The sequence below is a fragment of the Hyalella azteca genome, unplaced genomic scaffold, assembly GCF_000764305.2.
Source record: "Hyalella azteca isolate HAZT.00-mixed unplaced genomic scaffold, Hazt_2.0.2 contig14128, whole genome shotgun sequence".
Lineage (NCBI taxonomy): Eukaryota > Metazoa > Arthropoda > Malacostraca > Amphipoda > Hyalellidae > Hyalella > Hyalella azteca.
Window position 1 is genome coordinate 1 of NW_025944023.1, and position 27,447 is coordinate 27,447.

The following is a 27,447-nucleotide window of genomic DNA, read 5'->3' on the forward strand; positions in this document are numbered from 1 at the left end:
CAATTAAATTATAAATAATATTGTATATTTATTATTTAATATAATAAAATTATTCATAATTATAATCTAATATTATGATTATCACTATTAATTCAAATATAATCCAATAAGAATACAAATTAATTATTAAATTGTATATAATAATAAAGAATTCAGGATTAAGATATAGGCTTAACAATAATGACGACATATCATTATTCTGATATGTCAAATGATAGTAAATATCGTGATGATGGCGCTGTGTCCAATGATTGGCTGCCATCTGAGTGGGCGGTCCATCATAATCGGCAGCCAATTTGTTTCAACTTGCGGTAACCATCAGGCACAATAATACATAAAAAATATAATTGTAGTTTAAATATTAGAATAACATACAGCGATATAGTAATATTGTCCCACAGTTCAGTGCCCGCCGTCCACTCACCCGGCAGCCTCGGCGCACGTGTCGCCCTCGTCGCGCGTGTCGCCCCGCGTCGTGATGCCCTCGTCTCTTAGCGCCCGCAGCAGCGGCGCCAGCTGCGCGGCGCTCAGCCTGGAGCCAGCCAGCACCAGCGCCCCGAACCTGAGCACACAAACTGCAGTGTCATTCCCTCAGACACACTACTCCCCCAACTTGGTTGTCCCCCAGGCTTACTAACGGTCACTAAATGCAAAAAAATTATTAAGTCAATAATGATTCAAACTATTTGAATGTATAAATATACGATGCACAACTGTACAATATATATAACTATCCGATATATGACTATACGCTGCATAATAAATGGATCTCTATTTCCCCCCGCGGGGGTCGGGGGACTACGCACTCCTTGTCAGGGGAGGCGAGGGAGGTGATGGTGTGGGCCACGGCCCCCCAGGACCCCTCATCCGCCCCCTCCACGGCAAGGCCTAGCGCGGGGGAGGAGGGCAGCGGCCAAGTGGGGGAGGAGGGGCCAGGGGGCGGGAGAGGGCGCGTGGTCACAACTGCGCAGGTCAAATGATGAGGATATTCTAAACAAATTATAAACATTATAACATCGTTATAACAAATGTGATAGTATTGAGGATAACTGTGATGCAATATTTTATATACTAATATAATAATAAAGATAATATTTTATATATAGTATATATATGCTATATATGCTATATATAGTATATAGCATATATATAGTATATATATATATGTATAATTTGGGTTATTGTGCGACACGTTAGTTAAGAGTTATCGAAAACCGTGTCGCGGTTTTTTTGTGCTAAACATTAAGCATACTTTAGACAATAGCGCGACTTTTTTGGCATATTGTGCGACAAAATGTCGCGCAATAACTGTCTCGGTATGTACCAATGTCGCGGAATCTAGATATGATTAATTTTTGCTAATAGTGCGACACAAAAAAAGATGAAAGCTATTATGCGACATGCTAGTTAACAAAAATCTCGTTAGGTTAGGGTTAGAATTAGGGTTAGAGGTTTGAAAATTCCGCGACAGTGATTAGTCGACGTTTTTCAATTAGTTATTTAATGTAATAGAACCTTTCCTGGCTGGACCTAGCCTTAGTAAAATTGTAAAAAAGTGCCTAAAAAACATTTTTCAAACCTCTAACCCTAATTCTAACCCTAACCTAACGAGATTTTTGTTAATTAGCATGTCGCATAATAGCGTTCATCTTTTTTTATGTCGCACTATTAGCAAAAATTAATCATATCTAGATTCCGCGACATTGGTACATACCGAGACAGTTATTGCGTGACATTTTGTCGCACAATATGCCAAAAATGTCGCGCTATTCTCTAAACTAAAGTATGCTTAATGTTTAGCACAAAAATACCGCGACACGGTTTTTGAAAACTCTATCCTGGTGAATAATCACCAAACATTACAATAAATAACGACTAAACAGGCACCCACGGGCCAGGAAGCGCCGCCCCCCGTGCTGGGAAAGACTCACTTAGGACCCTGCATTTCCCCGCGAGGGCGCTGAGGTCCAAGGGCGCCGTCATGTTGATGCAGAGGTCAGCGTCGCGGGCCACGCATGAGGCGAGGCTGAGGACGCCAGCGGGGCCCAGGCAGCCGTTGAACCCCACCAGCCTCACACTGTCCCCCAGGAGGGTTAGGGGAGGCATGAGTATGACCAGCAATCCATTGTAATTGACCAGCAATCCATTGTAATGGACCAGCAATCCATTGTAATGGACCAGCAATCCATTGCAATGGACCAGCAATCCATTGTAATGCACCAGCAATCCATTGTAATGGACCAGCAATCCATTACAACGGACCAGCAATCCATTGTAATGGACCAGCAAGCCATTGTATTGGACCAGCAATCCATTGTAATGTGCCAGCAATCCATTGCAACACGTACATCAGTCGCTAATCCCGCAAATATTGTTTACGATGCCTAGAAAATTATTAACTTATTGTTATCATATTATTATATTAATTATTATTATTAAAAAGCAACACAGTTCAAGCTAAATAAAATTTATTTAAGCGCCCCCACACCCCCCCCCCCGAGGCTTAGAAAATTACTTAATTATTATTATTATATTTTCTATTAATTAATATACGTAATTATTAACTTAACTTGCTAATATTCATATATTTATAGTAGCATCCCCAACTCCCCTCGCCCCCACCCAGTTAAAATTTAAGGCCGTGGCGCGGTTGTTTATCGGCGTGGAGGGAGATTATGAGCGCGCAACGGCAGATTGGCCGCTTCTCCCAAACCTCGGCGATATTGCGCTCGTCGGCGGGAGGCGATGGACGGGCCGCTTTGCGACCATCGGCGATAATTCGGGCGAGGCTTCAAGGTTGTTTACAAACGAGGGGCCGCCTGCTACTTACGACCATGTTTCGGCTGCTATATATATAATCGATTCCTCAATCGAACACGTGCATGCGTAAGTTGGTGTTCGAACCTAAACCTAAAATTTGACATGCACTCCTATTGAACAAAAGACAGTTGCTGATATCGTTTACCGATGTTTTCGCAGAGCTATTGCATTTATACTTATCTCAGAACCCTGCCATTTACTTAATAAATGGAATACTTGTATCTGACAAAAAGTATGTAAGCTCAGTTCATGATTAATTTAAATGCTCTAAATGCTTACAGTTTAGCAAAAAGCTCGTTTATTCTGTAGTTATTTTTATAGAGATTTGCTCAGAAACAGTTTACTTCAATCTGATATTCATTTTAGAGAATAACTTTCTCTTAATTTGATTCAAGAATATTCTGAAAGTTTGGTGTAATTAGATATATGAAAAATGTATTTTCTTAGAATTTATGCCGATTTAAGATGATTCAAAATCCAATTGCAATATTATTCAGTGGCCAAATCATTCAAGGTAATAACTTTTGATGATTTAATTGAATGGAAAAATAAACATGCCTTCACCGACAAAATTCCCATTTCGATGTTTATAAAAGTTTTAAATTTAATTTTCACATGCATCTTCATGGGTTAGGCCCTTTCTCCATCGTTCATGAATTAAAGTATTAAACTATCCGACCGGGATGCACATTGAATAGCTAAATATATAATTTTTCACTATATTCATCTTTTCCTTTTATTAATTTTTTAAAAAACGAATGATGTTCACGCCTTTTGAGCACGAACGTGCTTATTATCAAAGTATCTGTACTTATTCAGTATCTGGCTTAGATGTGCATTTACACAACAAATTTTCGAACCAATTATAAGAATAGAAACATAATCAGTTTATTGCGGCAACATGTATTGCATCGTTGAGCAAGTTAAGGACAACGCCTTTTGTTCTTGTCACGTGAATCGGATATCTTGGCTGTTCAGAGTTCAGGAGTCATCAGTGGACATAAGTGATTGTTGAACTATTGTCTTTATCTACTAAAATTAGATCCTAGTATTTTTTTATTATGTGATAAGTTCAGCCCTTTGATACCTTGATGGTACCGACGTTCCAGTTACTGTTGCAACCTCACATCTTGAGAGCCTGAGCCGATATCTAGCATTACTCCTTAGCTTAGTTCTTGCGTCGCACAACTTTAACACCAGTGGCCAGTGGGCTGTGCCCGTGCAAGTGTGCATTGTGGCAATACAGAGTTATTTAGACTCTTCCTCAAGTTCATTTTTGAGTCCTATAAATAGACCAGTAAAGTATTATGGAGACCAGCATTATTATACACAAAAAATCTGTTTACATCTTGAGAAGATGAGGAAATTAAAAATTATCTAATTCTAAAAAATCTGATTTGCCACTATGCCGGCTGTGGTTATCAACTAGGTAGATTCAAAATTACTTAATCAGCACCTTATTTCAACCTGGTAAATTTAAAAAAACTTTCATGAGAATAATTATTGATATAAATTATTTATTGATGTGCTGGAAAAATAGTGAACTTAAGCACCTACTTTGAAGTTTGATGGAAGGCCAAGGTATAATTGTAGTAATTGTGGTCTGTATTTCTGTGGATTTTGTTCATATATTTAAGATTGATCCAGCCTGGTTTCTTGATCTGTTCAAATATTCCAAAATATCTGCTAATGCTAAGACCTTATGTATGAAATGAAAATTTAGTTTATTATTTTTGAATCCAATGTGATACGTGCGCCTGTTCAATACTCGTATGTTATGCCACCCTTGATGAATAAGTTAATAATATTTTTAATATAGTAATTGATATGATTGTAACTCGTAAGCAAGACGGGATTTTACTTATTCACTGGATTTTCATAAGAAATAACAACAGGAACCTTGTTCTATGAAGCACCAAATTCATTCATCTTCAGCATATGTCAGACTGTCAGATGACCCATCAAAATTTGAATGGAAATTGACAACTTAGAATGATCACGAGCAGTTTTGAGCACTGATAGCAAAACATCACATTTTGACCTGTTGAAAAGTGGCTGCAATAATACTGGAAAAAGCATTTATCAATTGTCTAGTGTGCATGGCACACTCGACACATGTTTCATTAATGGCTTCTTTAAAATGTTTGCTATCTTTGTATCAAGTATGGCATCTCATTAATAGGATTTTTCACTGGTCACTTTTCTAAAAACTTTCCAATTAAACAGTGATCAAGCAAATTCTCCATTATGATACAGAATGTTGTCTCTGTGCAATTTCTTTCTAAAAATTAAATTTTAACGTCCAATAGTAGTATGAATATAAAAAGCTGTTGTTTGCCATTAGACACCTATGAATTGTTTTATTGACATTTTTAATAAAATACATAGGATTATTCTCATCTTTTATATAATATAATAATTTATGTTATATTTTTATAGTATTTTTCTAATCTCATGTGAAACATAGTCATAGTTTCATGCTTTAGCCAGTTTGATGCATATATCTTCTAGTTATTGATGGATAGTTAAAATTATTCATGAAAAGTAACCTCCTTGACACAATTTCACAGAAGTGAGTAGTATATATAAATATGTCCTGCTTAGAAAAGGCATACCTGGCATGGCTGTAAAATACTAGATATTGTCAGTTCTTTGACAATATCTTGTATGAGCATTTTAAACTAATAAATTTATCCAGTAGTATGGTATTAGGTGTATGATTTTGGCAGGTATGGCAATGAAGTTACAGTATTAAATGTACATTAAGAAACAGTTGAACTTTAAGGGGGAGGTATAACCTCCGGAAAAACTTTTTTGTTTACGGCCGGATCATTCTGAAACTTCACATATATATGTAAAACCGCAAAAGAATCTCATTTTGTTCATGTGATTTTTCGAAAAAATGCATAGAAAACGTGAAATTCATAGAAAACGGAAAAAAGGGGTACTACGGAAAAGCCTACTCCTCCTAGAGTTTTAAAGATACAGCGATGAGACATATACCATTCCATTCGTAAAGACCGTACCAATCGAGTAACGAGGCCCGATTTTTGATTTTTGCCTTAGTTTTTTCACACGCATTTAAAAATTTTTCTCATTCCCCCCCCCTTCCCCCCAATTTTGAATCCAAACTATGCACAAATCTAAAAAAGGGCTTCGTTAATCGATAGGTATGGTCTTTACGAATAGAATAGTATATGTCTCATCGCTGTAGCTTCAAAACTCCAGGAGGAGTGGGCTTTTCCGTGACAAAAAGTTGAACTTTTCAGGACAGCGCGACAAAGTTCCGCGCGCCTCGAAATAGTCACTCAATGTAGCATAGATACCAGACTACAGGCTTCTGTAGCTTAATTCCACTCTAGGATGCTAGCAGCGACTTGCAGCACACCTCTCCGTACAAAGCGAACAGGGTGACTGAGCCTTGATGCCAGATACAACCATATATGTAGTCTTTACAAGTGAATTACCTCCCATCTATTTAGTAAAGGAAATCCACCCCCCCCCCTTTAAAGAGCAGCCGTGTACGTAAAAATTCCCTTACAGGGATCGCAGTGGTATCGTTGAAAAGCTCAGAATGTCAGCTTTTAGATGAGACTAAGCACGTAACTGCAGCACAACTCAAGTAGAAACTATATTTAAAATCCTCAGCAGCTAATTACCTTGTATCTAATTAGTGAAGGAACTCCCCCACCCGCCCCCCTTTAAAGAGCCGTCATGAACGTATAAATTCACGTACAGGGATCGCAGTGGTATCATTGGATAGGGCAGAAAGTCAGCTTTAAGACGATACTAAATATCAGAGAAGCCAAATCCGAAAATTTTAGGGTGAGACTCCCCCCTTAAATGTTGAATAAATGCGGTAATACTTTAGATTAAGTGCATCCAAAAAAGGGTGTTTTTTTGTTTAATTATATGTTTTTTCGGGTGTAGATAAAGAATCTGAAATCCGTTTTTGGCGGTCGGCATCGGAAAACCGATTTTTTTCCCCGACGCTCTAATTCGTCAAAAAAATATCGGGCAAAAATCGGCAAAATTGGTGAAAAACCTAACCTAACCTAACCTAACCGTGGCTGCAATGTCGTGGTTGCCTGCAACGCCGTGGTTGCAAGAGTATATGGGTCACCGAGGCGGAGTTAAAAACGCTATAAGTCCACGGATATCGGGGCCAAGATTTAACTTGCATTTTATCGTACAAAATATATAAAAATCGGCATATATAAAAATAAGTTTTCCGATGCCGACCGCCAAAAACGGATTTCAGATTCTTTATCTACACCCCAAAAAACATATAATTAAACAAAAAATACCCTTTTTTGGATGCACTTAATCTAAAGCAATACCATAAATGGTCTGCAACACAGCACGCTACAACTTATAATGACATGTTGGCAATTTGGCAAATAATGAGAATGTGGAGTTTGTATGAACAGTCACATTCTAGATGTGAATGAGCTACACATAGGCATTCTATGCAAGACACTTGCTGCCACTGCCCGCCCACTCACTCCCTGGCCAACATTTGATTGTTAATGGTTTGAAATGTCACCCTGGCTTGTTTTTTTAATAGTCCACTCTCAAGTTAAATTGCCATGTGGTCCTAAATTTCGAGTAAGTGGCCAATGAATGATATGGCATGCTGTTCAACTATTCAATGAAGCTGCCGGCCTGCAACACAAGAAATGAGTTTTCTAATTATTTGTTATATTATATTTGATTTTGAGATGATTCATATTTTCATTGTGAATTTGGAAATTTGAAACAGCATGAGAATTCAAGAAATTGAGAAAATTGCGTAGCAGTAATACAATCTGAATTTGTTCTTAATTGAATTGCTAACATGCTACCCATTTATATCTTTTATTTCCAGCAAAATTCCAATGAAGAAAGTAATCTAGCTGAAACTGTATAAACAATAAACTGGCTTTATTTACAATTAGGAATTTGTCTGTTAACATATGTATGTATATACATATTGAGAGTTGTTACTCATTGGTGAATCATTCAAAATATATTGAGGTAAACTTCCGAGATAACACCAAAAATAATGACAGTTCCATAACAGATCAAGTCCATATAATTGAATTGTGATTTGAAATTGCTATCCTGTCCTTACTTGATTATCTGATTCATTTTTAATTTGCTAGAATATGCACCTGTTTTTTTTTCATTTATTTCTATTCCAGAGTTCTTCTCAATGACAGATAGTACAGGAAGCCATATCCTGACATTAGACGCGCTGTTGTCATGAAGCCTTAATGCTAGCTGCAGTTCCTGTCGCGGTTACTTTAGGGTCTGTTCCCTGTTTATTTTTTATCTGTTCATTGTGATCCGTCAGCACCTTATAGTAATGCTGCAACTCCTGATATGGGAGTTAGAGCTCAGCTGCTCCTAGCTGTTATTGAAGGTGGCAGTTCTTCAGTTATGCCACGAGCTTCAACTTCAAGCTCCCTCATGAGGAAAGAAGAGTAGCCAAATGAGTAATACCTAAATGGTTTTATTTTTACAACATATTCAATTGAAACGGATCAGAACATGGTGTCAAAGCATAATGTTAAACTTAATATCACATATCGGAGGATGATGACAAAATGAAGATTTGAAACCAGTTCTTCCTTCTACCACAGTATATTGTACATCAACACCTATGTTTCCAGCCAACACATATGGTGTCAAAACATAATGTTAAAACTTAATATCACATATCAGAGGATGATGACAAAATGAAGATTTTGAAACCGGTTCTTCCTTCTACCACATTATTTTGTACCTCAACACCTATGTTTCCAGCCAACCCCACAAAGAATTGCAAGAATTGGTCTAGCGAGAGCAAAAGGTAAGTCAGCAAACTCAATTCTCCTCGTTAAAACACTAAAACTTCATCAGCACTTGCTTTCTAAGATGAATCATTTTTTTGGATGAATCAATTTTTTTTGTGATGATGTTGCTGTAGTTCGTGCTCGTAGAAATGCTAGGATTTAATGCCATGAACGTAACTAACACAAAATCAAGGTTAAGATTTTCGTAATTGATTTTAAATTTTTGTAATTTTAAGTTTTTCGTCTAAATATAAAATCCGTAATGACTACACTCTTCTGCATACTATTTTTATATTTTTACTGGCGCCCAATAATGGATGTGGTGAAAGGGTTCTTGATATCAGAAAACGTGCCATGGAAGAAACATGATTAAATTAGTTTTCATTATATTATGTAACTTGCTTTTCTAAGTTTTAATATGATTGAACATTTTCTTGTCTTCAGGTTGTTGCACTGCAGGCTGTCGCAGAGTGTAATCTATTGAGGAACGTCATCGTTTTGATGAAGATGCTCATGACTCGAACCTTGGCCATGGAGTTCTCGATGGCATGACTCCGTGACAATTGGCAAGAGAAAGCCGACCAAGATCAAATTCTACAACTTGCCTGCGTGCCTCTTGATAAAGCGTGAGTAATGAAAGAACTTCATTGCAATGAGTTTACTGTAATACTTCAGACTGAAATATTAGCAGTATTTGTTACCCCTGAGTGAAAAGAAAGAATTTACGTAAATTCTTTCCTCTCAGTCAATCTGCCCGGAAAACATGAAAGTATGGTCTGTGAAAAATCTTTTTAATTGATTAAAATTGATGATGATTAGCAAGAAGGAAAGCTTTAGGAGGTACTGTTTGCATCTATATATGTTCCTTAGAGAAATTTGTTGCTGGCACAGCGAACTAAAGATTAACTTCATTTGATCATATCATAAAGGTAATTTCGTTTAACACAACGTTGCCTCGAATCGGCACTAATTCACTAAATTTATTAATTTCTATTTGCGTCGTGCATATCAAGTTTATAGGGGGTAAAATTAAAAATTTTGACGAAATTTCCGCTGGATGCATTTTTTGAACGAATATTATCTCGGGTATGCATCAAACTAAGTACTTTGTCCAATTCGTTATCTTATACCCACAATTTACCATAAATCAGCTTGGTCTAATTTGTGACTTTCCTCTAAAGTTATCAGCCGTTAGCTCTGCAATGTATTGCCAGATGTTATTCATCACAGGTCTCTTGAGGCCCGCCAATCGTGTAGGTTTTCCACTATCTGATACAAGTGAAAATAGTCTTCTAACATTGCTCCTTACTACAGGTGCTACAGATTGGGACGGTCATTGTGGCAGCAGATTAACTGCAGATTTCGGGGGTGAAGTTGGAGCTTCAACATCTGCCGCAACCACGAACGGACCCAGCTAGTGACGGCGATCAGACTTTGGGGCGATCAGACTTTTTTCATATGGCGGACGTAGAACTTTTAGTCAAGCCCAAATCTTCGTTCTGATTTGACCAACTTATAAATTAATAATCAAATTTTATTCGGGTATCGTTCTAAAATGTAATATATTTTGAAATAAGGTTGATCTGCTATCAATATCCACGAAAATGGTTTTCTATTCAACACCTTACTCTCTTATGTGACCACGTTTATCATTCATTCAACACCATCTCATCCCAGTCAATACGTTCCCCTCTAGCCTGCACGTTCCTCATCCAGGATGCACGTTCCCATCTAGTGTGCGCGTTCCCCATCTAATTTGTTCGCTGACACTCTTGTCTGCACGCTACCACAGTTGTCTGTACGCTATCTCTCTTGTCTGTACGCTACTACTCCTATCTGCACGTTATCACTCTTGTCGGCACGCTACCTCTCTTGTCTGCACGCTACTACTCCTGTCTGCACGTTATCACTCTTGTCAGCACGCTACGTCTCTCGTCTGCACGCTACCTCTCTCGTCTGCACGCTACCACTCCTGTCTGCACGGTTCTATTCTTGTCGGCATGCTATCACTCTTGTTAGCACGCTGTCACTCTTGTCTGCACGCTACCTCTCTTGCCTGCACGCTACCACTCCTGTCGGCACGATTTCACTCTTGTCTGCATGCTACCACTCCTGTTTGCCCGCTATCACTATTGTCTGCACGCTACCACTCTCATCTCCACGCTACCACTCTTGTCTGCACACTACCACTCATGTCGGCACGCTACTATTCTTGTCGGCACGCTACCACTCATGTCTGCACGCTACCACTCATGTCGGTACGCTAAAACTCATGTCGGTACGCTAAAACTCTTGTCGGTACGCTACCACTCATGTCGGCACGTACGCTACCACTCTTGTCGGTACGCTACCACTCGTGTCGGAACGCTACCACTCATGTCTGAATGTTCCTCTTTGTCATCCAGTTCCCCCACTTGTCGCAATGTGCAGTCACCATCAACACCGCACCTCTCACCATTTGACACGTACATACACCCGTCAACTTGTTACTCGATGGTCAATTCTCGCCAAGTGTTGATTGGTCTCTTGTTAAACTGAGACTTGAGGATCTAGTTCAAATATAACGTTGGCATAGCGGTTATCACTTCTGTGCTGCGACCTTTATTAAATGTTTGTTTTTTTTTTCAATACATTTTTACAGCTGCCAATCGTTTCATTGTATTCAAAACCTTACTGTTGTTGACGTTTTATGAAAATTAGTATTTGATCATTTTAATATGTCGTCGGCTGTAAATCCGAGATTTTTTGCTTGTACTGTCATGCTGGAAATGCATGCAAGTTCACATGAATGTGTATGCATATCCTCTCTTTGACCATGCTTGCTGTTATAGGTTAAGGCTTCAGTTCTAAGGTATTAACGTTGTCTTAAAAACAGTTAGTTCTTCAACTCCCTGGCTTAGTAAACTTTAACCGCTTTTAACTAGTGATATGATTAAGCATCATAATTTAGAACCTTTTAGCCTTGCGTTAAAAAGCTTCTAATGGCGGGGCCCAATGCACAATTTTACATTGTGACGAGTGATATAACTAGATTTTCATTACTCAATTCAGTAAAGATTTCTTGTGGCCAATTATTTTCCCGTCTTCTTACATTTCCGTCTTGAGAAGAAAACCGAAAGGCCTGCTCGCACCCTTTGGTCTTCCAACAGCAGACTATCTACTGACCTGGCCCAGAGCACACCTTACGCTGCCGCTCTACTCCACCTGCCACACGCGCTTACCTGAGACGGTCGACGGTCGTGGAGCATTACACGTGGAGACGGTCCAGGAGTCTACTACTGGAGGCCTTCATTGTACTTCGATCTTACGAACTATTCAAGGTACGGGAAAGAGTTGGCCACTTTATTCCTGGCCTTCAGCCAATACTATTTTGGGGACTCTACGGAACCTGATTCAGTAATCTCTTTTCTACACTTATTGGCCCCGCCATCCAGTAGTGTAATGAATTTCATTGCTCAAATAATAATAATCTATACTTTTTGTTCCTCTAAATCTATTCTGTTTCTCTTTCTATAATTTACAGGGAACCTGCGAGTGGGCGAGAGATCGGTCGACGGTCGGCTGAGCTCTGGCGTGGTTGATTTTTTTTGCCATTCTCTCTCCGAATAAAAAATCTTGTTAGCCATTCTACTTTGCTTGCCCCCACTTCATTCCCGGAAACTAGCTGAAAATTCACTGACAGTTTAGAGGTTTTGAGATAGATTCCTCGTGGCATTCCAGAGTTCATTTAGCTTCCTTATGGCTTTACGACCCATGACTTACTGGAATAGCTATCGCGAAACAGCAACCTTTTTAATTTGATATCTTACATGCACCTGCAGGTTCTTAAATACCGCCACGAGCGCCCCCCACGGCGCCCCCCTCAGGACCGCGGCCTTCATGTGCACCACCACACGAGATGGACGACCATGTCGCAGGAGGACAGGTACAACAGCAACATGGCGACCTGCGGGCAACCACAACGTGACCACGACAGCCAAAAAAGGCAAAAAAATCAAGAGTTTTCATTTGGTCAGAACTTAGCTAGGCTTTCACCCGCGACAATCAGTGTTAGTCGGCGTCTGACTAACACGTCACCCATCACACCCAACACGTCACCCATCACACCCAACACGTCACCCATCACACCCAACACGTCACCCATCACACCCAACATGTCACCCATTACACCCAATACGTCACCCATCATACCCAACACGTCACCCATCACACCCAACACGTCACCCATCACACCCAACACGTCACCCATCACACCCAACATGTCACCCATCACACCCAGCACGTCACCATTACACCAAACACGTCACCCATCACACCCAACACGTCACCATCACACCCAACACGTCACCCATCACACCCAACACGTCACCCATCACACCCCACCCAACACGTCACCCATGACACCAAACACGTCACCCATCACATCCAACACGTCAACCATCATACCAACACGTCACCCCTCATAACAACACCTCACCCATCACACCCAACGCGTCACCATCACACCCAACACATCACCCATCACACCCAACACGTCACCCATCTCACCCAACACATCACCCATCACACCCAACACATCACCCATCACACCCAACACGTCACCATCATACCCAACACATCACCCATCACACCCAACACATCACCCATCACACCCAACACGTCACCCATCACACCCAACACGTCACCCCTGTCTCTTATACACATCTAGATGTGTATAAGAGACAGCACGTCACCCATCACACCCAACACATCACCCATCACACCAAACACATCACCCATCACACCCAACACGTTACCCATCACACCCAACATGTCACCCATCACACCCAACACGTCACCCATCACACCCAACACGTCACCCATCACACCCAACACATCACCCATCACACCCAACACATCACCCATCACACCCAACACGGCACCCATCACACCCAACACGTCACCATCACACCCAACACGTCACCCATCACACCCAGCACGTACACACCCAACACGTCACCCACCGTTCCTGACGTTCCATTTCTTGCCCTCCGTCAGGGCGGCGAGCTCGGCCACCGTCCCCGCGTGGTCGGGACGGCAGCGCGCGACGCAGTCCATCACATCGCGGGCGGTGACGCCGGCCTCCCTCAGGGTCTCCTTCAGCTCCCCCCACCGCCGCGTGAGGTGGCGGGGGCTGTCCCTGCTGAGGGCCGCCACCACGTACAGCAGCACCTCCCGCAGCCTGGGGGATGGGAGTGTGGAGTGAGGTTCTAGGGGCGCATAGGGCCACATTTTAGGTCTGTTCCCAACTAACCTGTTGCGTCATTTTAGTTGTCTGATATTTCATTTCAGTTAAACCATAATTAATGCCCGTTGCCTGGTGGCTGCGTGACAAGAAGTGCCTGATTCCTGCTATGTTATGAAGAATTATATGTACGCGCAGTCAACACAATATATATCTGCTCAGTCAACACATACCAGCAGGCATCTGACGTTGAAACAACGTTGATTATTGGTTGATTTCAGGTTGAAATGTTGAAAAACCTAAATTAAATGTCATATCAACGTCGAAATCTGACCAACAGTAGAAGGGTCGGAAAGCAACTTTATTTCAACGTTAAAATAACGTCGATATTGGTACGTTGTATGTTCACTAATTTAAAAACGTTTAATCAATGTTAATTTCAGGTTGAAATGCGAAACAACCACTTCGACGTCCGACGTTCGACGTCCGATCAACGTCGAAATCTTACTAAAACTAGAAAGGACGTAAAACAACGTTATTTCAACGTTGAAAAATGGTCGATATCGGCACATTGAATGTTTAGCTATTTACCAGCATGGAACTAATGTTATCACACCAACATTGAATGATATACATATATATATATATATATATAACTGTACGATTAATGATCAGACGTTGCAGCAACGTCGTAATAGCAACATTGATTCAACGTTGCATTGTAACGTCAGTACGACGTTTCATAAAAGATGTTGCGTCAATTTTCATTCAAAACCTCCTTTCACCCCGATCTCAATGTCGTAATAGGTAGCTGATTCAACGTTGATTCAGCCTCCAAATGCCTGCTGGGCAATATATGTCTGCTCAATCAACACAATATATGCCTGCTCAGTCAACACAATATATGTCTGCTCAGTCAACACAATATATGTCTGCTCAGTCAACACAATATATGTCTGCTCAGTCAACACAATATATGTCTGCTCAGTCAACACCATATATGTTTGCTCAGTCAACACAATACATGTCTGCTCAGTCAACACAATATATGTCTGCTCAGACAACACAATATATGTCTGCTCAGTCAACACAATATATGTCTGCTCAGTCAACACAATATATGTCTGCTCAGTCAACACAATATTTGGCCTTGTATATAACCCGCTGCCTGCCACTATCCCTGGTCTCGAGTAACGCGGGCTGAGGGCATTTCCTTTCTTGCTTACCGAGTTAATTCCTCTGAAGGGCTAACAGAGCTGAATGAATTAGTAATGTAATTACTTCTATGACATTGTCGAATGATGTGTGAATGGATTATGGAATAATCTAAACGTTTTATAATCGTTAGTCCTAAATTAATGCAAAAAACTAAAGCACAATCATTGTATTCATTTCATTCATTTGAATACAATCATTCACCAGTTTCATTTGATTCATTTAATTAAAATTCATCAATACGCAACATTAATCTCATTGAACACACGTTGACTCGGCCCCGAGGTCAATATCGTGTTTGCTGAACGGCTCCACTGAACGAAGGTATGGCGGGGGATTGAGACACGGGGATTGAGATACGGGGATTGAGATATGGGGATTGAGATACGGGGATTGAGATACGGGGATTGAGATACTGGGATTGAGATACGGGGATTGAGATACGGGGATTGAGATACGGGGTTCGAGATACGGGGATTGAGATACGGGGATCGAGATACGGGGATTGAGATACGGGGATTTAGATACGGGGATTGAGATACTGGGATTGAGATACGGGGATTGAGATACGGGGATTGAGAGGTGAGGATTGAGACGCGTAACGAAGAAAGTTCTTCATTGAAGCAGTTCCGAGAATTTATGAACAGTAGAAGCTTGGCGTAAGCGGCAAAGCTAATAGACAGATTTGAATTTGTTAAATTTATCAGGAGTCAAAATGTAGTCCAGCTGTCTGATGATCTTCATTTATGAAGATTAGAGATAATCTTATCCTTGCCAAAGACAGCTACGTCTTGTGAAAATATTTAGAAAACTAAGCCTGTGAAGTGGTCAGTAGGTATAGAGAACGATGAGGTTTGAAGCAGCTATAGCAGTGCTTAGAAAATACAATCGACCGGCCACGAATGAGAAATTTTGTCCTTTATAGATCATTTATGTAGATAGAAGTAATGAATAGCAGCATGGTGTTGGGGCCTGGCAGTTCTGAATATGGTACCGGACCAATTGGTGACCACGAGAAACCCTAAGGAATGTGGTATGTTAATGGTAGTATATGCCGACATAGTGGATCTCTCTCGGATGAAGGGTTTACATCGGGAGTATGTCAATCCTGCATCATGCAGGGTCGAGTAATGACCCTGTGCCCTCATTGCTGGTTTGCTGCTGGGCCATCTCTCCTAACTATAACCCTAAATATAGCTTTAACTTCAGCAGAAGGTAATATAGGCAGTATCTATGTTCGAGGCTGCCATGACAATCTAAAAATCTAAAGTCAATTAACTGTTATTACCTTACATGTTATGTGTCGATTCAGGGCGTATTATTCGTTTTATCCGCATGATTGATATGCGACGATGTAAGCCTTATAAAATATTTAGCCTAGCATCTAATGTAAAACATTGATAAAGCCTATTAACAATACTTCCATCCCTCGGAGTGCAAATTAATCCCAATTATGCTGCTAATCCGTAGAATTTCTGATTTTTATTCGTATACTCATTGGTTTGCATAAATATCAAATCGGGAGTTTATGCTCACGCGATTTGCCGCTCTAGGCGGCCACAAGTTGAATTTTGGCCTCAAGTTGAATTTTGACCTCAGGTCGGATTTTGACCTCAAGTTGAATTTGGACCTCATGTTGAGTTTTGACCTATTCGACGCTCACGTGTATCTCTCAGCTTGACTGGTGCCTGTGTCGTCGTTATAAATGAACGACAATTAATCTAATAGTCGTATTTCGGTGTCCAACATATACAGTTCTGCATCAATTACATACGAGGACTTTTTGAAGCATGGCCTCCGATGCAACTCATGCCATCAGAGCGGTTTGCAGCTCATGCCATTGTTGAGGTACGCTCACACCATCAAATCGGCTTGCAGCTCATGCCATCAGAGCGGCTTGCGGCCCATGCCATCAGAGCGGCATGCTGCTCATGCCATCAGAGCGGCTTGAATGCAGCTAAGTAGGAGGGTAAATACAATAGTAAGTAAATGGATAAACACAATAGTAAGTGGGACCCAATCGAAATTTTTATTCCTGTCAGCCGCAGGCACAAGGACACCCCAAGCTCGCCTAGCGGTGTAAATTAACGGCTACATGTCCGCTTTAGGTTCCGGTTCCCGGAGCGAAATAAGCGCCGAAACAGAATCTTATGAAATACCTGTCGAGCTCGGGGCGACCGTGGAGGCGTGCGTATTTGGTACCTGATACGTTCGAGACAGACACGGCCGAATCTGAAAAATGCGTTCAAAAATGCCCCCTCCGTTTCCCCCTAGTATTGGGAGCATTTGAATCTCTGTACGCTATATATGCAGCCTAGTACTACTCTCTTAGTTTTATGATAAGAGCAAAGCCTATCAGAAGCTCATTTCTACGCATAGACTCAGGTTTCAACTAGTAACTATTTTGAGATCACGTTTTTCCAAAAAAAGGGAAAACCGTTTTCCTAAAAAATAAACTCCAATCGCTACAAGAATATAAATTATTCGAGGTAATATTTCTGTACCATGGCTTGTGACTTAATTTTTGTATCATGGCATGTAACTTTCGTCACCCTAAATATCAATCGAGCAAACTGTTCTGCAAGGGCCTCAAAATTCTGCGATCAGCGATGACAGAAAGAATTAAGTGATCTAAAACTCGTCTAATTTCACGTTGCAATTAAAGTTCATTTTGCCGTTGCTGCTTATGTTGGCCATTCCCGGAATCAATCCGTTTGAAAATTTACAGTTAACAATAAACAAAAAAATGCTTAATAATGATGCTTGACTCATGTACCTGACTCCAGTAACTAACCTAATGCTACTACATAATACACCACAAAGTAACTGAATCCGAGAAACAAATTTACTTACCAAGAGGCCTTACAGTCTACAACGCGTTAAGGGGAGCATTACGGTCAAAATCTATTTTCTATATTTAGGGAAGGATCATCTCCAAACTTGGTACACATATGTAAAACAGAATTCTAAGACTTTTTTGTTCATGTGAATTTTTCGAAAAAATGAAAGAAAACGTGAAATTCATAGAGAACGGCCAAAAAGGGGGTACTATAAAAAGTTTATAACTGTTGCAAATCATATGCTACAACATCGAGACACGTATCATTCGATGCTTAAAGACCATATCTAGCGATTCTCGGGCCATTTTTTTCAATTTTTTCTTGGTTCTCTTGTTATGATGATTTTTCTGAAAAATTTCGAATTTTCACCCACTTTTTACAACACTTCTCTTTAACTTCACTTCTTGTTGTTTCTTTGTTTGTTTGTTTGTTTGTCTGCTACAAATCTTATAATCGATATTTAACAAACTTCTACCTGTCCAATCGATCTGAAACTTTGCACACTTGTGTAAAGTTGGAGACAATGCATGAATCAAATGTCAAAATAATTGATTTTTAAAATTGATATGTTTTTTTTTAATATTACAAAAAGTGAAAAAATAATTTTGTCAGCTACAAATCTTATAACTGATATTTGACACTTCTACTTGTCTGATTGATCTGGAATTTTGCACACTTGTATGAAGTGAGAGGCAATGCATGAATCAATTAAGAGAATAAATAATTGTAAAAAAATTATATATTAAAAAATATTTATAGTGAAAAAAATAAAAAATTCATTTTTCTAATATTCTAAAATTGAATGAGAAATTCATTGTACATCTGTAAGATTGGAGACACTAGATTCTTTGGAAGTGTTGTCTTTAAAAAGTAACTTTTAAACGTATATTAATACGCCATTTCTCCCTAACTTCACTTCTTGTCTGTTTGTTTGTCAGTCTGCTACAAATCTTGTAATCGAAATTTAATACACTTCTACTTATCCTATCGATCTGAAATTTTGCACACTTGTGTAAAGTTGGAGACAATACATGAATCAAATGTAAAAATAAATGATTTAAAAAAGTAATTTTTTTTTTCAATATTAAAAAAATAGAAAAAATAATTTTGTCAGCTACAAATCTTATAACTGATATATGACACGCTTTTACTTGTCTAATTGATCTGAAATTTTGCACACTTGTGTGAAGTCAGAGGCAATGCGTGAATCAATTAACAGAAAAAATAATTTTGAGAAAAAAATTTATATATTAAATAAAATTACATATTAAAAAAACTGAAAAATTAATTTTTTAATATTCGAAAATTAGATGAGAAATTCATTGTACATCTGTAAGATTGGAGACACTGGATTCTTGGGAAATGTTCCGAGCGAGCCGTTCATGTCGTACGCTCTTTCTGGCAGTTAACTCGTATGGAGTAAAGAAGATGGACGGGGTTCTCCACTTTACTCGTAAACGTGTAAGCTGAAAACAAATTACCTATGAGACACTAATACAAAACATTTATACACAAGAACCAGAAACAACGTTAACACGCTTTTACAATAAACACAATTATGAAGTAACCAATAAGTTAAAATATTTTTAGTTACTATAGGTTACTTAGACTTACATAGTTCGTATAGGAGTACCGCGTAGTAAGTACCAGGTCACAAGGATGAATAACGTATGGCCTAACAGGTTCAACATCAGATTGCGTTGGCTACTTATTCTTTATATGAACAGAGACAGAGAGATGGGCGTATGAACGACGCCACAGGAAGTGTTATTTTTAAAAAATAATTTTTAAACGTATATTATTGAATTTTTCCCCCTTTTTTCAAAATATTTTCAAAACTAAAACGAAATCGAAAAAATGGCTCGAGAATCGCTAGATATTTTAATTGCTAATCGAATGGTAAATGTCTAATCGCTGTAGCTTCAAAACTCTAGGAGTTATAAAGTTTTCCGTGACAAAAAGTTGAATGTTCAGTATGGAGCGACAAAGTCTCGCGCGCCTCGCAATAGGCACTCAATGTAGCATAGAAACCAAACTAAACGTTTCTGCAGCTTGATTCCACTCAAGGATGTTAGGAGCAACTACATGCACACCTCCCCGTACAACGCCCGGAGGCACACTAAGTCACACCTCCTAAAAACATCGTATATGTAGTGCTGGGCAGCGAATTACCTCCTATCAAATTACTGAAGGAATTCCCCCCTCCGCCCCCCTTTCATGATCTGTTGTGCGTACAGATAAATCAACGTACAGAGATGGTAATGGTACCGTTGCATAGGGCAGAATGTCAGCTTTAAGATGAGACTAAACAAGTAACTGCAGCACAACTCAAGTAGACACTAGTAGACAACTCAAGTAGACAACTCAGGAGCTCAGCAGCTAATTACCTCCTATCTAATTACTTATAGAACTCCCCCACCTGCCCCCTTTCATGAAGTGTCGTGAACGAATAAATAAACGTACAGAGATAGTTTTGGTACCATCGGATAGCTCAGAATGCCAGCTTTAAGATGAGACTAAAAACCGGAAAAAGCCAAAACCGTCGATTTTGACCGTAATGCTCCCCTTAAACTTGTAATTCATGCAGAGCCGACCGCCAGAGCCTGGCCTAACAATGAAAATCCAATCGATTCTTCCAAATGTACAAACTTCAATTCCGCAAATTGATCCACTTGCCGAGTCGAAATGAAGGTAAGAACCTAAGGCATACGAGCATAAGCCGTATGACAACTGATGTAAAGCATATACCTTAAGCTGAAACCTTCAACAGTCTTTACTGTCGATTGCCGAAATCTTGCATCGTCACATTGCTGTGTTCTCAACGAAGCGATGGTGAAAGTCACACAATCAAACTGCATATTGAAAATGTTTGAAGTACAAATTGACAAAATTGCCGTCATAACTGAATTTTTAGTCAGGCCATTACAGGCATTTAGTTATACATTATATTGTGTTGTATAAGGAATACTATACAATATAATGAAAAAGCGCGTGTTTATATGAACAAAAACATGTTACTCCAGTTACTGATAGAAGCAGCTACCCGTTCCCACTTCAGAAGTCAATTAAGTAGGCTCTATCTGCATCAATCGAACCAACGAGCGAACATCGAGTCTGCATCCCTGGAGTTCTGCATCTGATACGAAGGACCGAGTGATGGCCGATACGACATTTATTGACATTTATTGAGGAATGCTGTAGCACGGCACTCAGCTCATCGGTTGATATTAAATCATGCAAGAGGCTACTCTCAAAGGACGCTGCTGCCAACACATGCAGACCTTTGTTGGTGACTGTAAAGGATCCTGCACAGGTTGGAAGCGTGCTGAAGGCAGCGAGAAAGCTTGGAGAATGTCTTGAGTACAACTCCGTTTTTGTAAAGAAAGATTTCACTCCTTTAGAGAGAGGGGATTTTTGCAAGAAATGGCAGGAGAGAATCAGGCGGAAAGGCACGGAAAATCAGGTCAACCACTCTCGCAATGTTAAGACAACACCGGCCGCACACGATCAGTTAGCGGAGCTGGAAGACAAGTCAACAGTAGAGGTCATGTCCGCAGTTCCAGACCTGTAAGTAATGTAAGAAACAACCGCATAAATCAAAGTGAAAGTGCACAAAAAGTTCAAAAATGTTTTTACACAAACTCGAATTCCGTTTTGAACAAAAAAGTGAACTGTTAACTGTGATCTCAAACGAGTGTATAGACATTATTTGTATTACAGAAACACTCCCTAAAAATCACGGGGGGAAAATTGTACCTGTTGAATTTCAGCTGCCAGGTTTTGATTGTTTTCATAACTTACATGAAGAGCAGTGCAGTAAAGGTGTAGCTCTGTGGGTTAAAACCTCCTATGGGGCCCAGCAAGTTAAATTATCTGCAGAGCATCAATCAGCTAGAGAATCAGTGTGGTGTGAACTTACTCTAAAAGGCAAAGATAGCCTTCTCACAGGGGTCATTTATAGATCACCTAACAGCTCCTCCAATAACAATAAAGTACTAAACAGCCTTTTACCGAGCATGTCATTCAGCAGGGCGCATACGTTGATCGTTGGAGACTTTAACCATCCAGAAATAGACTGGGCAGATGAATCTTCTCCAAGGGATGGGAATCACCCAGCATCCTTGTTCTTGGAGTCTGTGCGAGACTCATTTTTAATCCAGAACATCAAAAAGCCAACCCATTTTAGGGGTAAACAGACCCCAAATATTCTAGATCTTGTGTTTACTAGTGAAGAATCAATGATAGATGAGCTTCGCCACGAGGCTCCGTTGGGCAAAAGCTACCACCAAGCATTGTTTTTCAACATTAAGTGTTGTGCAGAAAAGACGCTTCGGAAGCGTGAACGTTTGAACTTTGCGAAAGGCGACTATGATACACTCCGTGAAACGGTGAATGCGGCGAATATTTCGGACACTGACAAGTGTAAAGTACTTCACCTCGGGAAGAACAATGAACAGCAAGATTACAGTATGAGAAGACATGGTTGCAACGTGAGAGTAATGATTGAAAAGTCTAGTGTGGAAAAAGATCTCGGAGTTCATGTCGACAAGGAGATGAAATTTTCAAAGCATGTTGAAACGCAAGCTAACACATCCAACAAACTTCTTGGACTAATCAGACGCTCATACGAGTTCCTAGATGCAGCAACGATGAAGCAGTTGTTTGTTGCCGTCGTGCGCCCGAGTCTAGAGTTTGGAAACGTTGTGTGGTCACCGAGATTTGAAAAGGACAGAAATTTAATAAAGAATGTTCAAAGACGTGCAACAAGGATAATTTCAGGCTTGTAGGGCAAGTCCTATGAAGAAGATTGAAGAATATGAAGCTTCCAAGCCTCAGTTATCGACGTCTGCGTGGGGACCTCATTGAAGTATACAAGTATACTCATGGTCTATACTAGGTCCCTGAAGGGTTACTAGAATTTGAAATAAGAACCAACACCAGGGGCCACGGCTATAAGGTAAAAAAACTGCGCTGCAACTTCTCCATGCGACAAAATTTCTTCTCGCTTCGAATCACCGACATGTGGAACAGCCTCCCCGATGACATCGTTGGCGCTCCAAGTAATAACGCGTTCAAGAACAGACTAGATAAAGCTATGGAAAAATATATGTTCAGATTTGAAATGCCTAGCTCCTTATCGAACCCGGCGGAAGTCTAGTAGCTACTTCAAACTATCGTCAGTCATGAAAAGATCCGGTCAGATGAAACGATTTTAGATCTATGAACAAGGCACGAAAAGGAAAAGAATCGGCGACAGGCCTCATCAGGCCTACACTTCAGCGCCGACATCACTATGTTATGTTATGTTAATTCAAATGATAATACGAGCTACAGGCCTAAAAAGTATTGTAGAGCATTTGAAATAATTGTCCGAAATTTGTTTAAATGAAAGAATGCCACCGATCACAACCACAAGGAATAAAGTTCCTATTTTATAGAAAGGGAAGCAGTTGGCTGAAACTAGGCCCACAGCCCCAAAGACGCAATAAATATTGAGTTTAAACTATCCGAAAATTACATCTTATACCTGAACATCTGGGCCTACCTTTTGTTCTTTGTCGGCTCCACTCCCAGGATCTCTTGAAGAGTATCTTCAGTGAGCATCATCTGCCTAACAACATAGTTTGCTGCCACAGTTTCTTGGACGGACTTGTGCGGGAAAGAATAAGTCGTGTCCTTGCCTCCTGACAGCGGTTTCTTCACTACTAGCATGGTGTTTAGGAACACTTCAGTGCCTACTTCAACGATGGAAGTGTGAGCTCTTATCTTGTCGCCGCACTGTTCCTTCATGATCGAGATTTCGAGGGAGGTGAAGGTAACATGATCGAAGGCAAGGAACTCCAACGCACACTTGCCAATGACTCCCAAAAGTTTGTCAATGAGAAGGTCTGGGTCTCTGACACCGATATCGCTCAGCTTCGTTTTCATGACGATCTTTTGAAGCTCAAATCTGTCCATTGACATGTCGTTCAAGCTTCGCCATTGGTCAATTTTTTCTGGAGTCTCTTTAAAAATAGAGCAGAAGTACAGCAAAAGTATTGGCTTTGTGAATAATGATTGCACTTGCGGATTTAGTTTGGAAAATCGCTCGCGCATCGCTAGTGCTGCATCACCGTTCATGGTCAGATGTATCCCATATTTTTCGATAAAATCCAGCTGTCTTCGTAGCTCTGAGATTTGCAAGATCTTATACTCCTCTGAAACCTTGCCTTTATTTCTCAACAAGTTCTTGAGATCCTCGGCAGCCCGAGGACAAGTCGTAATGAGAATGCGGGAGTCCTGGTGCCATGTTTTATCCAACAGCTCGCGCAACACAGCCGACGATACTTCGTTGCGTTCATCGAATCCATCGACCAGGAACAGCACGCGGAGTTGCTGGAGAGTTAGCAGAATATCTTCTGCCGTCATGTCCGCACTCAAAACTCCAAAGTGCACTTTGACAACTTCCTCTAAATTTTTATTATCTCTGTCCCTGCACTGAATGAACACAACGATTTCAAAGCTCTGGAGATGCTTTGGGACGGCAGATTGAGGACCAGAAAACTGTAGCATAAGGTACATGAGTAGGGTGGTCTTCCCAGCACCAACAACGCCTGAAATAACTGCGATTCCTTTTTTCAATGAATGAAATAACTGCTCAAGCGTAAGTTTGTTTTTTTTCTCTTCCTCTGATGTCACTTCGAGTTGATGAAACACAGCCAGTCTTTCAACGCAGCCAGCATCGAAAAGTAGATCTTCTTTTGCGTACTCCTGGAAACGTTGATTGGCAATTCGCCTACCCTTTGTGGTAACCCAGTAGCAGTAATAAGCCAGATCTCTCCCACCAGGTGAAAACCCACCAGAGGCTGCCATCTTGCCGTTAACCCTGCGCAAAAAACACGAGTTTGATAACACTTATGTGCAACTATCAACCACGGCCTGCATTCTAAAAAACATCTCCTACCTACAGTTCAGTTCATTTGATTGGCGCGTAAACCGATCATTGAAGTGTTTATTGGCTGCTGGATTCCGACATCGCTCCAAGTGGCTGATTCTAGGTTGCAACAGGGTTACTACCGTACAGATCAGGTATTGAAGTTCAATCAGTAAATTCCAGTTACTTTATTCTTGCTGTAAATTAAAAATCATTATTAAGTGCAAATTAAATTTTTATTATTATTAAGTGCAAATTATTACAATTATTATTACAATTAGACAAATTTTTACCCGTGAGAACATAATATTAACTATTAGCTAATTCTCCTCGTAATGAATATGCGGAACACATGCATCAATACTTATGCTCACACTAAGAGAAAATTTAGCCTCCATATGTGAGTCATCTGCGAAAGTTGATCGTAGTGACTCACTTCCCAAACAAAAATTAAGGTATGACCGAGACTCTGTGACAGACTAGCTAGAGTTTGGGTAAGGTTATTCTGGGTCTACTTGGCCACTTGATCGCAATCAGCGACTAGTCAGAGTCGCCTTGCCGACTTTATAGTCTCCTGAGAGTATGGCAAGAGTGGGCTTTCACCGAACTTACCAGCCCATAAACTGCCCAGAGGCTGCCCTTCAAGCCCACGCAGCGGAAGGCAGTGGGCAAAACCCTGCCGGAGGTGCATGGTCGAGCATGTCTAAACCTGCATAACTAAATATATGCCAAAATGCAGTCTCTGCCCGTTTGCGTGCATGCGTGCGTACGTACGTGTTTGTTTCGTTATACGTCATCTTTCTTTTTAATACTTTAATGTAGGAGAATCAAGTAAATGTTCAATTCGAATTCAATGCTGTCACTTGTACTACGATAGTGACGTATGGAAACTTGTATCTTTGTTACGTATATCAGGTTATGCAGGAAACGTTATGTTGTGTTAGGCCGGAAAAAAGATTCAGAAGATATTACTAGAATTTGAAACATGATCAACACCAGGGGTCACAGCTAAGATATAATCTATGAAACTGCGTTGCAACTCGTCCACGTTATTTCTTCTCGCTTCGAATCACCGACATGTGGAACAGCCTCTCTGATTATATTGTTGACGCTTCGAGTATGAACGCGTTCAAGAACAGACTAGATAAAGTCATGGAGAAGTATATGTTTAGCTTTGAAATGCCTAGCACCATATCGAACCTGGTGGAAATCTTGTAGCTATTTCAATCTATCGATAGCTTGAAAGATCCGGTCAAGGGACCTGTTTTTGGATCTCATGTGAACAAGTTTGGGATTTGGATTACCCGAATGTAATCCAAATAATGAAGAAGTCTGCAACTTCTTTGAAGCAGAATTTTAATTCCCGCGGGAGAATTTTGTAGTAGTATCCTATTTACGTATATTAGGTACTTATTTCCACCAAAATTTCAATATTTAATGCTTCTTGTAACTTGAAAATGAATGCTTATTACATTCGAAACGTTGTTAAGGGGAGCGTCTTGGTCCAAAATCGACAATTTTGGCTTTTCCTGTTTTTAGTCTCATCTTAAAGCTGACATTCTGACCTATTAAACGGTACCAAAATCATCTCTGTACGTTGATTTATGCGTTCACGACAGATCCCGAAAGGGAGGGGGTGGGGGGTTCTTTCACATTTATTATAGGGAATAATTCCAGCAGTGAACAATAAATTGATAGTCTACAGACACTCAGCTCCAGTAACCTTGCGGCAGTCGTACGGGGTGGTTCTCATTCTCATCTCATCTCAAGTCTCATTCCTTGCAGTGTTGAATGCCGATTTCGAAGCGCCCGGGACTTTGTCGGGCTCTACTGAACATCCACACTTATTGTCACTGGAAACCTATTTCCTCCTACAGTTTCGAAGCTACAGCAATGAGACATATACTATTCGATTTGCAAAGAAAAAGATCTACAAATTGTTGCAGGAGTTTTTCTAATTTTGTTATCGTTTGGATTTTATTTTGCAAAAAGAGGGGGGGGGGTGGAAAGAGGTAAAATCGACAAATTTCCGATAAATGCTCCCACACCCACAAAAATGGGAATTATATGGTCTTTACGCATCGAATGATATGTATCTCAATGTTGCAGCTTGGAAATCCTAGACCCGCGGAGATTTCTCTAGTACCTTATTGGCCCTTTTCTAAGAATTTCACGTTTTCTTTCATTTTTTCCGAAAAATTCACACGAACAAAAAAGTCTTAGAATTCCGTTTTACATACGTGTGTTGAATTTCGAAGTGATTCGTCAGTAAATAAAATAGTTTTTTTTCGGACCAAGACGCTCCCCTTAAAATAAACTCAAACTACTTCCTGATATATGCCTTTCGATCTACCAACATCATATGAAGAACTGTCTGACTCTGATAATTTATATCAACGAATTCTCTGGTCATTAATCGCACCCGTATAAATCAACAGATTCTGCCATCTAAAACCAATCTTTTCTTTTTCTGCAGTTGGAATGGATAATATTAAACCACCTTCTAAGTCACTATACTCGGGGGTTTGGGCGGTGGCCGAAAAGGCTATGAAATGACGGTTATGACCGAGGGCAGCAGATAACGGCTATGAGGGCAGCAGATAACGGCTATGAGGGCAG

General features: G+C 40.2%; 1 protein-coding gene and 1 long non-coding RNA gene across 2 annotated transcripts; both read right to left on the bottom strand.

The window, feature by feature from the left end:
* Positions 1-9,969: 9,969 nt before the first annotated feature.
* Positions 9,970-24,780, bottom strand: LOC108673946 (NACHT, LRR and PYD domains-containing protein 3-like; the record flags this gene model as incomplete). The annotated part of the gene is made up of 4 exons (XM_018161837.1): positions 9,970-10,050; positions 12,446-12,582; positions 13,640-13,857; positions 23,461-24,780. Coding segments are annotated over 4 exons (1,756 nt in total), but the record flags the coding sequence as incomplete, so codon positions are not given.
* Positions 19,347-19,624, bottom strand: LOC125178973. The gene is made up of 2 exons (XR_007157104.1): positions 19,530-19,624; positions 19,347-19,381 (listed from the first exon to the last, which is right to left on the bottom strand). It is a non-coding gene; the product is annotated as an uncharacterized LOC125178973 (long non-coding RNA).
* Positions 24,781-27,447: the final 2,667 nt, after the last annotated feature.